At 32.9% G+C, this 15,694-nt stretch overlaps 1 protein-coding gene across 2 annotated transcripts in view; it reads right to left on the bottom strand.

Moving 5' to 3' along the window:
- Positions 1-1,323, bottom strand: part of SLC38A11 (solute carrier family 38 member 11) — a 68,775-nt gene extending 67,452 nt beyond the window's left edge. For both annotated transcript variants that reach the window (XM_003763910.3, XM_031960556.1), the window contains exons 1-2: positions 1,233-1,323; positions 556-720 (exon numbers count right to left, since the gene is read on the bottom strand). Coding sequence is in view for 1 of the 2 variants with exons in the window: in XM_031960556.1 (XP_031816416.1) it covers positions 556-585 (30 nt within the window). In the remaining variant the exon portion in view is untranslated. The remainder of the gene's footprint in view (positions 1-555; positions 721-1,232) is intronic.
- Between the last annotated feature and the right edge of the window lie 14,371 nt (positions 1,324-15,694).

Below are 15,694 nucleotides of genomic sequence, written 5' to 3'. Positions count from 1 at the left end.
CACAACAGAAAGCAATTACATATATAATGCATATAGTTGAATTTAGAAGAAAAGAGTATAGATACTGGAGAAAAGGGGAAGTTGGGGAAAGTAGGAAGCTAGGTGGCACCACAGATAGAACCCCTGGACATGAGGTCAGGAAGACTTGAATTCACATCTGGACTCAAATACCCCTTGCCACATAACCCTAGCAAGTCCATTAACCTCAGTTTCAGTTTCCTTAGCTGTAAAATGAAGAAAATAATAGCATTTTATCTTTCAGGATTGTTGTAGGGATCAGATGAGGTAATGCTTATAAAATACTTAGCACAATACATGGTACACAATGGGTGCTTAATAAATGCTTGTTTAAAAAAGTAAAGATAATCTAAATAGTATCAAGTTAATAGAAGAGTCTTGAAGTTATGTAACTGTATAGATGGTGATTGGGCAGAGTCTTGAGAGAGGGACCATGATTTTAATCTGTCTCATAAGTAATTGATTAGAAATCGCTAATAAAACATTAATGATTAGATGAATTAAAGGACTTCAAATATGTAAAAGCTTCCTACTCACCTTGCCAGAGGCCTGTCCAGTGATAGGCATAAGTAAGGACAGAAGAGAGAAGGATGGATGACAATATAGATCTCCGGTCTTATTACAGGCCAGAAGGCTTATTGATTCAGACTGGGGAAGTAATCTATGGGATTCCAGATGACTTACTGCTTCTCTCTTTTCTATCTGCATCAACAGCAACAAACATTCAATAAATTGCTATTATGTTTAGAGCCATATTATGAATAGAATATATACTGTATATGCCAGATAGACAGAAAAAGACAAATATCATACATCATATAATAAGTACCAAATAAATGTCATATACAATAATTGTTGTAGGAATTCAGGGAGGAAATAGCTATAAAAGGAGTGAGATAATCATAATAATTGCTGATATTTATATTTCTTTATTGGGAAAGAAAAAAATTATGACACTTAAGTTGGCATTTGAAAGTTCTAGGAATCAGGAAATGGGCATTGTCGGTCTGAATCTACCACTCACTAAATACATTGTGTAATCTTGGGTTTAACTTAACTTCTTTGAGGTTCAGTTTTGTCATCTGGAAAATGAAAATATTACATTAGATGACTTCTAAAGCCTTGAAGTAATAAACTTCTAGTCACTTCTAGAGTAAACTATGAAACAGATGGTATTTATATAGCCCTTAAAGTTTGCAAAGCACTTTACATACTGTGAGTAATAGTTCCCAAATCTTCCCAGTTTGGGGGCCTTTCTGAAATCCATAATGCTCATTTGAGATAGCCTGCTTCTGCACTAGAATCTCTTTTCTATAATCTTCTATATTTAGGAGCTTCCATGCCCTATTCTTCTAGCCAATGCCAGAGTTTCTCTATCTGTGACATCAGAAATGACAAACCAATCGGAGGCATTTAAGTAAGCACCTGCCATCTCCCTGCAAGATTCTTGATTGCATTCTGAAGCTCTACTTTTATGGAAGAGAGAAATGACTCAAGCACTCTTTGTGTTAACTAAGAGGAATGGTGAAAGTTTGGAGAAAACTAGACCAAGTTCAGAGCACAGTTTCTAACAAGATATGTATGCCATGCTCTACCTTTTTCTTCATAAGATCATAGGTCTTAGAACCTTACAAATAGGGCTGGAAGTTACTTCAGAAGGCATCTAGGTCAATCATCTAATTTTTACACATGAGAAAATGAAAGCCCATAGCATGAAAGTTATTTGCCCAAGGTTATAGAGGTAATAAGAAGCAGAATGGGAACTTGAATCTAGGACTGTCTTCTCACCCTAGTTGCCACATTCTTTCTATTGTAACATACCTTACCTCAACCATTGTTTTGACTTGAATCAGTCAACAGGTATTAAGCACAATTAAGCGTATTAAGTAATATGCTATCTGCCAGACAATATGCTAAGCACTAGAAATAAAATGAGATGAATCAGAGAATCCTTACTTGCAAGGGAATGCACGAATATCATCATATTTGAATTGCAGTAAATATATCTCCTCTCTGCTCTTATCACCATGTAATATTAGACCTACTACTTAAATCTAAATTCTTCTTCCCTTATTTTTGCCCCCACCCCATACCTACCCTTACCTCTCAATGTCTATTAAGCCTTATGGTTTCTTTTGTGCATGAAAATTTTGTGCCTATTAAAAGACTAGTGCTTTAAGCATTTAATTGCTTGTTTAATTTTTATGTAATACTCCCTAAATTGGAATTTAGGATCTGTCAACTGCTAGTAATATGATCATAGATATGTCACTTCCACAAGCCTATGCTTTATTCCCTGTAAGATGAGGATAACTCATTCCTACTTCTCAAGTTTTATGAAGATAAAATAGGATAACTGTAAAAACTATAAAGTGCGGAACAAATATAAAGTATGATTGCTATATTATTGAGGCTTTTGGGAGCTGGAGATAGTTTCTAGTTCAAGTTACCATGATGAACTAGAAAATGATGGTAGCCTTCAGCTTGTCTCCCCAAGTGATAAAAGAAAGAATAAGGTATTCTTTTCCTTCTTTCTGGACTATAAAACCATTTCCAGGTGTTCTCATCTCTCCCATCCCCTGATTTTCAGTTTCCTTTTGTGTGTTGGCTGATGCTCCTTGAGGACAGAGACTATGTTTCTTTTTTATTAAAGTTTTTTATGTAGTCTGTGTTTTTTATGAAATCATAGTCACTCCTAGTATCTCTTTCTTTTCCCTTCCCAGAAAGCCATCTCATATAACAAATAGTGTTTCTAAGAGGAAAAAATCAATACAATTTAATAATACACTGAAAAAGTCCAAAAACATGTGCAAACACCTATGTACTTTCCACCTCTACAAAGGGATGATTTGAAGATGTGCTATTCTTTTCATTCAAATTATGCCTGATCTTTATAATTTTGTTACATTTACTTTTGATTGTTTTAGTATGTAGTTCTTAATATTTACATTGTTATAGTTATTATATATGTTGCTTTCTTCTGCTAACTTCACTTGGCATCCTTTTATGCAGATTTTTCCATTTTCTGTATTCATCATTACATCATTTCTTTCAGCACAGTGATATTCTATTACATTCGTACACTACCTTTTTTTTAAGCCATTCCTCAATTGATGGGTTTCTACTTTGTTTCTAATTCTTTGCTATCACAAAAAGTGTTGCCATTAATATCTTGTTATATATGGAACCTTTATTCTTGTTGATGACTTCCTAGAAATATAAAAGCCAAAGAATGGAGTCTCTGGTCAAAGAGTATGAACATCTTAGTTATTTTATTTGCATAATTCCAAATTCCCTGTCAAAATGATTGTATCACTTCTACCAACAAGTGTGACTATCATTCCAGAAACCCTCCAACATTGAATCAATATTGCCATTGTGGGGTAATTTTTGCAAATTTGCAGAATGTGAGGAAAAACCTTAGGATGGTTTTGATTTGCTTTTCTCTTATTAGTGATTTGGAGCATTTTTCATGTGGTTATTAATAGTTAAATTCTTCCTTTGAGAACTGTTCAAATCACTTTTCTATTATAGGAATGATTATTAGCAATATATATGTATATAGAGTACATATATATGGGTGTGTGTGCATAGAAACTCTATATACATTGTATATTATATATATGGCATACAGGCATAATATGTTATATATACTATGAATGCTACCTGAACTATATGTACATATGCAATATGTTGCATGTTATGTAAACATATAATACATATTGAATTTACATAAATAGTAAAGATTTATATGACATATATGTACAAGTATATATATAAAATGTATATATGATTGTGATTGTATGCTATTTGCATATATTATAAATATGGATAGCAAATATACTATATTATATATAATATTTAAAGTATATGTATGTCAAATAGATCTACTCATAGATGTGAGTCATAGATGATCTATTTCACTTTTGATTGTTCAATAATATGATCTTTAATATTAAGGTCACATCCTTTTAGAATGCATTAGGGGATATGGTATAAGGTGCTGATGTAAGCCTAATTTCTTTGTTACTTTCCAGTTTTCCCAGAAATTTTAACTAGGTAATACAGGTTTCCTTTATCAATTGCTAGTTTTAAAAAATTCTTTTGTTTCCAATGCCTACTTTTCTCATTTTTCCATTGCTCTAGCTCTCCATTTTTTAACTAACATAGATGGTTTGACTCACCACTCCTTTGTAATGTAGATTGATGTTGTAAGTATTGTTGCCTTTCATCCTTGCTTCATAATTCCCCTTGATAGTCTACATTTTTTGTTTTTTTGAAATTAATTTTTTAGATTCTATAAAGTTTTACCTTAATAATTTAATTGGTATATCATTGAAAGTAAAAATGTAGCATTGTCATTATTATATTAACATAGCTTAGCCATGAGCACTGATTATTCTTCAACTACTTAAATTGTTTATTTATTTAATGAGCATTTTGTAATTGAATCTATATGAGTCTTTTGTGTGCTTTGGTAAATTGATACCAAGATATTTTATGCATTCTGTAGTTACTTAGAATGAGATTTCCCTTTCCATTTTGCTATTTGTAGAAATGTTGTTTATTTTTGAAGAATTATTTGTAGCCTATTACTTTGCTAAAGCTATTAATTGTTTTAATTAGTTCTTTTAGGATTCCTTAAAATTTTCCAAATAAACCATCATATTATTAACAAATAGAGATAATTTTCTCTACTCTTTATTTTTATGCTTTTAATTTCCTTCTCTAGTATTATTACTACTATTAGCATTTCGAAAACTGTATCAAATAATAATGGAAGAGTAAATATCCTTGCTTCATACTCAGAATTATTGGGAAAATGTCCGATGTATCCCCATTGCATATGATGCTTTCTTTTGACTTTACATAAATGCCTTTTTTTTTTTTTTTTTTTGGCTAAAGCAATTGGGGTTAAGTGTCTTGCCCAGGGAAGCACAGCTAGGAAGTATTATATAATGTTCTTGATTTGGTTTTCTGGAGGTTTCTGGGCAGGCTTCCTTTCAGCTCAGTAATCACTACAAAAATATCCAGGTGTTAAAGTCCAAATTCTTTATTGCCTCTTTGCTTGGGGCTGGACAGCTTTCTGGAGAGCCTTTCAGAGTTTTGGTTTCAATGGTGAAGTGCAGGAGGCCAAGTCAGCCACTAGGAGCCTGACAGAAGATGAAATTGAATCTCTTTCTCCTTCCCTCTGAGAGTTTGAGCTCCCAGCTTATATGCTCTACACTGAATAAACCAATGATCATATCACTAGGAAACCATTATTTGTTGTAAAATTAAATCAGTCATGGGGAACTTAAGAGAACTATTAAGCACCATGCTAAACTAGATAACTATTATCTCATCAGTTCTACTGAATTAGCACCTTGTAAGAATCCTTGTTTAAAATTCAGAGTTCTGGCCCATAACAGTATTAACTATCTGAGTTCAGATTTGAACTCTGGTCTTTCTGACTTCAAGGCCAGTGTTCTATCCACTGTGCCATATAGCTGCCCTGACATAGATACTTTTTAATGATATTTTTAAAAGATTCCTCTATCTCTACCCTTTATACATTTGCTATTTGTTTCTTTCTTTCAGAATAAGGAGTATTGTGCTTTGTCAAAACTTGTTCTCCCAACTACTGAAATGATAGTGTGGTTTTGAATGTTTTGTTTTTTAATATGATTGATTATATTGATTATTTTTCTAATGTTCAATTATCTTTGGATTTCTGGTATAAATCCCATTGGCCACAAGGAATAATTTCTCAAAAAATGCAATAGTCTGTTTGAAAGAATTTTGTTTAATTTTTAAAATTTTGGTTTTATATAGACAGAAATTTGTAAACTGAAAGATCCTGAAATCACAGCTGACATTTATATAGTATTTTAAGATTTGCAAAGCACTTTCCAAACATTACTTCATTTGTTTCTAACCATAATCCTAGATAATACCATTCTCTTGTTACTAATGAAGAAATTGAACTTCAGAGAGGTTATAATTTGCTCATACTCATTCAACTGTTAAATGTTGGGAGAATTATTTAAAATTAATCTCTTTTGATGTGACATACACCTCTTTTCTCAACATATATTTCTTCTCTCATAGAATAGGAGACAACTCAAAGAAAGAAGAAGAAAGGGGAAGAAAAAATTTGGCTTAAAATCTTAGAGATCTCTACCCAAGATCAAGAACCCACTAAAAGTATTGATTTGGGCAATAAGGAGAACTACTTCATCATTTGAGACTGAAAGGAAGGTTAAGAGGGTAGATAAGCTCATAGAGAGATTTTGAGGTGAGAAGAAAGAGATGAGAGTATTAGTCATTTTAGACCATCATTTGTTGAGAGGAGGGAGGATAAGGCAAAGTTGGCACCTTGAGGTCAGAAGTTTGGCACAGCTCCTATTGGGAATATGATAATAAGTAGATCAGAAGCCAGAAAGACATCATATCAGTTCTATGCACTGAGGAGAGCCTATTTGTAATTAGCATGGATTTGTAGAAGATCTGGTCAGCAATATAAGGAGCAACCAAAAGAATCGGGCATGTTTAGCTTGGAGGAAAGAATGTTTAATGGAAACATGATAGTTCTCTTCATTCCCATGATTTTTTTAATGATTTTTATTAGATTTGAATTTAGGAATGGAAAATGTGGATTTTAGGAGTGACCCAGATTTGGACATTAGCAGAGTGGGAACAATGGAATGGCAAAAGGGAGGATGATTCCAGGCAGAAATACTTGATGAAATTGCTAACTATAGAATGAGATTATATAGAAAATGAAGAGAAACCAGAAGAAGGATGATACATTAAGAGGACAGGGAGGGAAGAAAGCCTGGAGGTTAAGGTGAGGTTAGATACATGGATCAGGAGAGAGATGAAAAGATAGATTATGATTAAAAAAGAAAAAGGTCAGTCTTTTGGGATTTTTGGCATAGAGTTATTCCAAAAGACTTTAAGGTTATGACCATCCCTTTGGGTGAGTGAAATAGAACAGAGATGCACAAGGCATAAGAGATGAGGACATTAATGAACTGAGAGACCATGAGGTTAGAATGATCATCACAGAACATTCTTGATTCCAGAGGACAAATGCTGAAACAAAAATAACATTTCTTTGTAGGACAGGAAGGAATTATACATATACATATACTGTCTGATATAGTTACCGTATTAGTTGTTTTACTTAACATTTTTCTTTGTTACAAATTAAGAAAGTCTCTGTAATAAGAAGGGTATATCAGGAAGGTGTAAAACAACAAACAATACTTGTTTTTTGTTTTCTTTCTATTTTTCCCCTTTTTGATCAGATTTTTCTTGTGTAGAATAGTAAATGTGGATATATATATATATATATATATATATATATAAGAATTGTACATGTTTAACATATATTGGGTTATTTGCTGTCTAGGGGAGGGGATGAAGGGAAGTGAGGGAGAAAAATTTGGAACATAACATTCACCTTTGAAAACTACCTTTGCATATATTTTGAAAATAAAAAGTTATTATTTAAAAAATAGATGAGGAAAGGAAGGGAGAAAGGAAAGAAGGAACATTAGAGGGAAGAAGAAAGAAAAAAATAACCAATCAAATAAATATATTTATAAAAGGAACATTGTATATAATCACTATAGACACATGAGCATTATTACATTAAGAAAATATTCTGTTATGGAATATTATTGTTCTGTAAGAAATGACCAACAGGACGAATACAGAGAGGATTGGCGAGACTTACATGAACTGATGCTGAGCGAAATGAGCAGAACCAGGAAATCATTATATACCTCAACAGCGATACTGTATGAGGATGTATTCTGATGGAAGTGGATTTCTTCAACAAAGACAAGATCTAACTGAGTTTCAATTGATCAAGGATGGACAGAAGCAGCTACACCCAAAGAAAGAACACTAGGAAATGAATGTAAACTGCTTGCATTTTTGTTCTTCTTCCCAGGTTATTTATACCTTCTAAATCCAATTCTCCTTGAGCAACAAGAAAACTGTTCGGTTCTGCACACATATATTATATCCAAGATCCACTGCAATCTATTTAACATGTATAGGATTGCTTGCCATCTTTGGGGAGAGGGCGGAGGGAGGGAGGGGAAAAATTGGAACAGAAGTGAGTGCAAGGGATAATGTTGTAAAAAACTACCCTGGCATAGGTTCTGTCAATAAAAAGTTATTTAAAAAAAAAAAAAGAAAATATTCTTCAGTTTCAAATCACAGGTCTAACACATATGTAATATATATTATATTATGTAATATTATATAAGCTATTTAGTGCTGTCTTAGAAAGGCAATTCACTATGGTTGTAGATATGTTGTATTAGGCTCAGTGGCAATGAGGAGAATTTAGAATTAAGTTAAAATCAGAGGTTACAATATCACAGAATCTGAGAAGTGATCAATCTAATTTAATCCACCTCACTATTGCATTCTAGTTTAACATATCCAGCAATATTCAATCCAGTCTATGTTTGAAGACAACCACGAAAGTGGGAAGAAGCCTGCATGTCACTTTTGAACATTTATTTATAAATATTGGAAAGTTTTTCCGTTTAGCATAAAGGTCAAATTGAGCTTTTTGTTGTTTTTGTCCCTTGCTACTAGTTCTGCTTTCTGTGGCCAAACACAACACATCTAATCCTGTTCCATTATAGGCCATCAAACATTGGAAAACAGATACCATGTTCTTCATGAGTCTTCTTTTTCCCCCAAGATAAATATTTCCAAACACTTCAACTTATCCTCCTATGTTATAAACTCATGGCCTTTCACCATCTTGGTTGTTCTCTTCTGGACATAATCCAGTTTATTATTATTCTTTTTGAACTGTTATGCCCTGAACTGAATTCATACTCAACAGAAGGATCTGAGAAGCATAAAGTGAGATCTTCAACTCACTATTCCTACTAGATACATCCTGCTTAGCATATCCTAAATTTTCATTATATTTTTATTAGATATAAGATTCATATTGAGTTTATAGACTTAGATCCTCTTCTGGGCTATCAGACCTCTTTTAGACTACTGTTGTCTATCCATCAATGCATCCAATATAATCATATATTTGTTTTTTTATTTTTTTTATTTTTACTAGAGTGAAAGATTTTACATTTAATACTATTAGTTTTAGCCCAATGCTGTTTAGATCCTGAATCTATCATCCAGTATGTTTGCTTTTCCGTCTAGTTCAGTGTCACTGCAGATTTGATCAACATATCATTTAAATCTTTATACAGTGGTATATGAATGTAATTGAATATTATTGTTCTATAAGAAATGATCTGCTGGACGATTTCAGAAAAGCTTGGAGAGACTCACATGAACTGATACTAAGTAAAATGAATAGAATCAAGAGAACCTTATACATGGCAACAAAATTAAGTAATGATCAACTCTGATGCACTTGGCTCTTTTCAACAATGAGATGATTCAGGACAATTTCAAGAGACTTGTGATGGAGAGAGCCATCGGCATCCAGAAAGAGGACTATAGGAACTGAATGTGGATCACAACATAGTATTTTCACCTTTTTTGATCATTGTTTGCTTGTTTTTTTTCTTTCAATTTTTTTTCCTTTTTTGATTTGATTTTTCCTGTACAGCATGACAAATGTGGAAATATGTTTAGAAGAATTACACATTTTTAACCTATAATGGATTATTTACTATCTATGGGAGGGGAGTAGGGGAAAGGGAGGGAGAAAAATTTGGAACACTAGGTTTTGCAGGGTAAATGCTGAAAACAATCTTTGTATATATTTTAAAAGTAAAAAGGAATTCTTAATTTTTTAAACAATCAAACAAAAAAATAAAACTTTTTTTTTAAACCCAACATCAATGTGAATATTGACTTCACCAAAAATGATGGTAGATGTTAGAATGTAGAGAAAGACAATAACTGACTAGTAGTCTCGTCTTTTCTCTGAGACTCAACCTCATATGGAAAATTAGAGGTTTTGTGATATTTGATGTACCTGTTTTTAATATTCTAATGTACTTAAATTAAAAGTGATAGGAGCTGAGAATAGAGATAAAATTATTTTAATTGTTTTAATATATTTTTGTGGGATGGCTAAAGCATAAGGTATGTGTAATTTGCCCTTGGTTGGCATTTGGAGGAGGATAAGAATTTATTTTAAAAAATAAATTATGTATTTATTTGAGGTAGGTGGATAGGGAGTCAATCGGGAAGCACTTATTAGGCGCTTACCATGTGCCAAGAACTGTTCTAAAAACTGGGATACAAAAAAGGGCAAAAAAACAGTCTTTGACCTCAAAAAGCTTACAATTTAATGGGAGAGACATGATACAAAGAGCTATGTACAAACATAATATGTACAGGATAGAGTAAAGATAATCACAGAGAGGCACTAAGAGTAAATGAAGTCTAAAAAAGTCTTCTTGCAGAAGGTAGAACTTTAGCTAAGATTTGAAGGAAATTAGAAAAGCCAGGAGGTAGATATGAGGAAGGAGAATTTCTGGCAAGGCAATCAATGAAAATGCCAAGAGTTGAGAGATGGAGTGCCTTTTTTTGAGGAGCCACAAGGGGAAAGATATTACTGGATCTCAAAGTACATGGAAAGAGGGAGATAAAAGAAGATTGGAAAGGTAAGAAGAGTTTAGGTTATGATGGACTTTAAAAGACAAACAGAAGACTTTATATTTGACTTTAAAGGTAATAGGGAGTTACTGGAACTTATCATATCTGTTTATCTTCCCTAGGAAGTAAAAAGAAATCAAATATGTTATTTTATTCTGTTGAACTGTCCAGTGTCTACCAGACAAATGTGTACTTTCATCAGAGAAGGTAGGAAAAAAAACTTATTTTCATAGTTTTAAAAACTCTCTGCTAAAAACCTTGACTACAAACTATGTTTTATCTTTCTTGTATTGAACACAGGGCATAGTTATATTCAATGTCTTTTTATTAAAAATTCCTAGCAGAATAATTTAACACAAATGACTATCTGTCACTAACTATTCTTCTGTATATTCTGTTTAACCCAAGCTACATCTCTGTTCAAAACATCTCTGATTTCCCTAGTTGTAAATTGGAAACTGACATGTTTTCTTAGGTGATCAGTCAGCTGACAATGACTCAGCAGAGAAAAATGTACACACTGAAAAAATAAAAATGAAAGCATACTTTCTACAGAAAAATAACATCTTTAGCATTAAATATTCACTTGCTTGGGCTCTGAAATGATCAGGAAAAGGTTTTACTTGTGGACTTTTTTTTTTCTTTTAATTTCAACATTTGATGCAACTTCTATCTGTGAATAATTTCTAAATAACAATAATAATAATCAACCACATTTTTATATTATCTCTTAATTTGGGAAATATCTTCGGTTTCTTTTCAGTTTTTTATTGATTTTTTTCCCCTCTTAGTTTCATTGTAACTTCCCATTAATTCCTTCTACTCCAATAGAACCTTCTTTTGTGACAAATAACTATAAGAAAAATAAATGAGCACATAGGCCTTGTTCGAAAGTAGATTGCTCAGGAGTAAAATATGTCATTATTCTTCTTCTAAAATCACGAAGAGTCCCAATATTGAACAGTGCTTTACATCACTGTAATAATTTTGTTAAATGTTCTTCTTGTTCTGCTCATCTCATTCTGCAGCAGTTCACAAAAGTGTCTTTGAATTTATCATTATCAGTATTTCTTATGATGCAATAATTCCCCTTTTCTTAGGTTTATCTCAAGGGTAGTGAAGAAAATGCTTTGCAAAGAATTGGAATCAAAATAGAAGCCAACTGTAAGAAAAAAAAATCTTACCAAGAACTTCACTGACTGATGAATTCAGGAAAGATTTATTTTACATTTTTGAAAGAATGAGTGCCTAGCTTTCTAGACACATCTTTGAAACTCCAAAGGGAAGATTTTATTTCCTATCCTCAAGCACAAGTCCCTCCCCTGATTCCCCATTAATTGGATATTACAGAAGTTACAGGACCTGAAACTTGACAGCCCCTACTCTCAAGGAGCTTACATTCTTTTGGGGGAAGATAACTAATTTCTACCTTTAATTATTCTTTGATATCCTTGTAATTTTCAATTTTCTAATATAAGCTTCATTTCTACATTTTTTATAACTCTGAAAACCAAATTTCTCATATCAATGAATTGATGAATAACCAAACAAATTGTGACATATGAAAATGATGGCTATCTTTCCTATACTAACCCGAAATCCAAGAACAAAGACTTTCCTGAAACCATCCCTATCATCCCTCCAATCCTAAGAGACATAATATACTACAGTCTAATATTTTTATAGCTAATATTTATATAGTTCTTTAAAGTTTACAAAAGTTTTGTAAGTGTAAATTCATTCACTCCTCAAAACAATCCTGGAAGGTAAGTATTATCCTTCCCATTTTACAGATGAAGAAATTAAGATAAACACATGAAGTGACAACCACAGTAAAACACTTTGAGTCAGGACTCAAACTCAAGTGTTACTGACTTCAAGTTCTGTATCCTATCTCTGCTACCTTTCTGTCTTAATACTGAGCTGTGCCAGAGGCAGAGCTGACATAACCTGACTGAGGAATACTGAAAGGATGTTTTATTTCTCTATGTCTAAATCTAAAGCTTAATTAAAATATTGTCTTCAGGGGAAGGGGAAGGCAGGAATGGTTTTAGTAAGGTTTTGTGCTATTTACAAATCAATTTATGGTTATTCCCCAGCTAATTAGACTCTACTTTATTTCCAATTCTTTACAAAGCATTTCCTTCACAGCCCTGTGAGGTAACTAGTATAAGGAAAAGAGAGGAAGGATTTTGTTTTCCTCTTCAGCTCACAAGATATAATTACACCATGATGAGGTGTTAATTTGTTAACAAGGTGTTAACACCTTTATGTCTTTGTGAAATATGAACACCTTTTTGATTCAGTCTGTGACTCTTAAAAAACAGAGTATTGTTCATTTGAGATAGTTAAAAATATCCAGCAGTTGGGGAAAAAAATGCAATTCTTTTATTTCTTTGAAGGGATGGTGACATCATTATCAATAGTCTAACAATGAAGCTGCTCACTTAGAGATGCTGAAAACATTAGTTGAGAAAAATAATAGACTATAATAATAATAAAAAGGAAAAATAATCAAAACTTTGAAGTTTTGAGGTTGTGAGTTGCCTTGATCATTTGTTTTCCTACTTATATATGTATGTTGGAGAGCATATTCCAGGTTTATTTTGGAGGGATATTTTGTTGTTACTATTAATCTTAGTAATCTAAGTAAAAAAAAAGTAAATAGCATCTTAGTAAATATCATTTCTAAAATAAAATTGTGTTCTTCTGACTCTTAATTTGAAAAACACTGGTGGAAGATAAAGTTGGTTAAATAAATGAGAAAGGGTGATCCCTAAGTATTATTTCTAGCTCTTCCCCCCTTGTTTTTCAAAAAAACATAATTTACTAGAATTATAATATTTTTTAAAAGATGAAGACTATTCAGCTGACCCTTTGAAGTTCCAGAAATAATCTTTTTAAATTACCTTAAGGTCTGAGAAAGACAGAGAAATATATTTTTTAAGTAATTATAATGATTAACTATGTAATAATGGGCAAAATGTGAATTGAAACTAAGCCTCAAAGAAATCACCCATAATACATTTTTTTTTCATTATTGAATTCACCATTGATTTGTTCACTCATTACTGAACATAATGGGTAGAATTGGTGGTAGGAAAAATCATGGACCTGATATTCTATAACAAGGACAAGAGCAGAATAATATTAAAGCCTGGAATACTTAATTCACACTTGATTTTAAATTCAGGGTAAAAATATACAAATACTTTTCCATAAGCCAAATGGTATGATTATCTCCATTTCTCAGATGAGAAAGTGGATGTGCACAAAGGTAGATAACACAGATAATAAAAGTTGAAACCTGAGCAGAGACAAAAAATTGAAATCTCAGCACTTCAAAAAAAGTGCTAAAGTCTAAAAGTCTAATGCTTATTCCACTACACCACACTGCTTTTTGTTGAATCCTTCAGAGGATGTTTCTAGTAGAAACCAGTAATCTACAAACTTCTTCACATCAATCAATAAAACATTTTTTTGAGTATGCATTACTAATGTAAGTGTATTTCCATAAAAATTCCATAAAGTCCGTAATAATGAGTTATGAACTTAATAAAACATGAAATCCAAATTTTAAAATGTATTTAACACAATAATATGCCCCCTTTTTGTTCTCTCTAAAAAGGGTATAATTGAATATGCTTCATTCTTTTCTTTTTTTTCTGGCAGGGCAATTGGGGTTAAGTGACTTGCCCAGGGTAACACAGCTATTAAGTATTAAGTGTCTGAAGTGAACTTTGAGCTCAGATCCTCCTGACCCCAGGGTTGTACTCTACTCACTATGCCATCTAGCAGCTCCTGATTCATTGCTTTCAAAGAATCATTATGTAGTATTAGGATTCAGTTATTAAAAATAATAACTAACTATTCAGCTAATTTGATTGATGCAAGTAGCCAGTCTCTAGGTACCAAGAGGCCAAAGCAGAATATGAGTTTATACATCTTCAGGAAGGGGTAGTGGGGAAATATTGGGCCAATAATGGATAAATAGTACATATGACTATATTGGAAACAAACTATTATGAGGAGGGTAGGATGTAACACATCTTCCCATCCTATGACAAGTTAGTTACTTACTCCTTGGGATAATGTTATAACCTCCTTTCGAAGTCAGATCATTGCCCCCAGAGATCTAGTCTCCTATTTTGAAGCTGGCATATACTATAAAAATTTCCAATATGTTTTAAAATACATACTTGGGGAATGCATAGTTATATTTATCTGTAAATGAGAAAGTCAAATGCATTCTAAACTCATATGCACTCCTCAGTTTAGGGAACCCTGGTTTAGTAATGTTTCCTTTGTCAAAAATGAAGGTTATTCTCTACCTTTCCTACTCACAAAGTCACATTTTGCACTCTTGTATAGAGAATAACAATAAGGGCTGGATTAGTGACTCCCTAGTGACAGGTTGTCTTGATGTAGAATAAGAAAGGTATAGAATACTAATGCCTAATGCAAAGAATTATGAAGTAAATAAGATAGGAAAGTCAGCTTTATTGAATGGACAAACTCGCAATATAAAGGGAAGTCAGAGAGTGTGATGACTGTGTATTTTAAAATCAGCGGGAGTCAGGAATTCACGTTAGGGGAAAATCGTCAATCTTTATTCTTAGCAGAGATGAAGAAAGGTCAGAGGTAGAAGGGAATCGGCAATAGCAATGTCAGCAGCTGAGTCAAGAAGCTAGCTAGACCAGAAGCCAGGAGAGCTACCAGAACTGAACCCAGGTAGCAATCTCTCTCAGCCTCTCTTCCTGTCTCCCTGCCTCCACCCACCAAAATTGTCATTTCCTATACAACACATCAGGACTTGCACAGAGTGGGTGGGGGCCATTCTTTATCCAAGCATGTATATTAATAGAGTATAGTCCAATTACTATTTAGCCTCACGTGCTTGGGACCTCAGTGCATCAACTCAAGTCTCAGCCCATTACAAGAGAGAAAATTATGGACAAAGATCAGAGCCACTGGGGCCAGATGGAATTGGCACTTCTAACCAGTAAAATCTGATTTTTTTTTTTAAACAGATTTCTTATATGGGAAGAGGAGGACAAAGTATTGGGAAAAGGAAGCAAGG

Source organism: Sarcophilus harrisii, chromosome 3 (assembly GCF_902635505.1).
Source record: "Sarcophilus harrisii chromosome 3, mSarHar1.11, whole genome shotgun sequence".
Lineage (NCBI taxonomy): Eukaryota > Metazoa > Chordata > Mammalia > Dasyuromorphia > Dasyuridae > Sarcophilus > Sarcophilus harrisii.
Note: the sequence above shows the minus strand (reverse complement) of the source record. Positions and strands in the feature narration are given on the sequence as shown.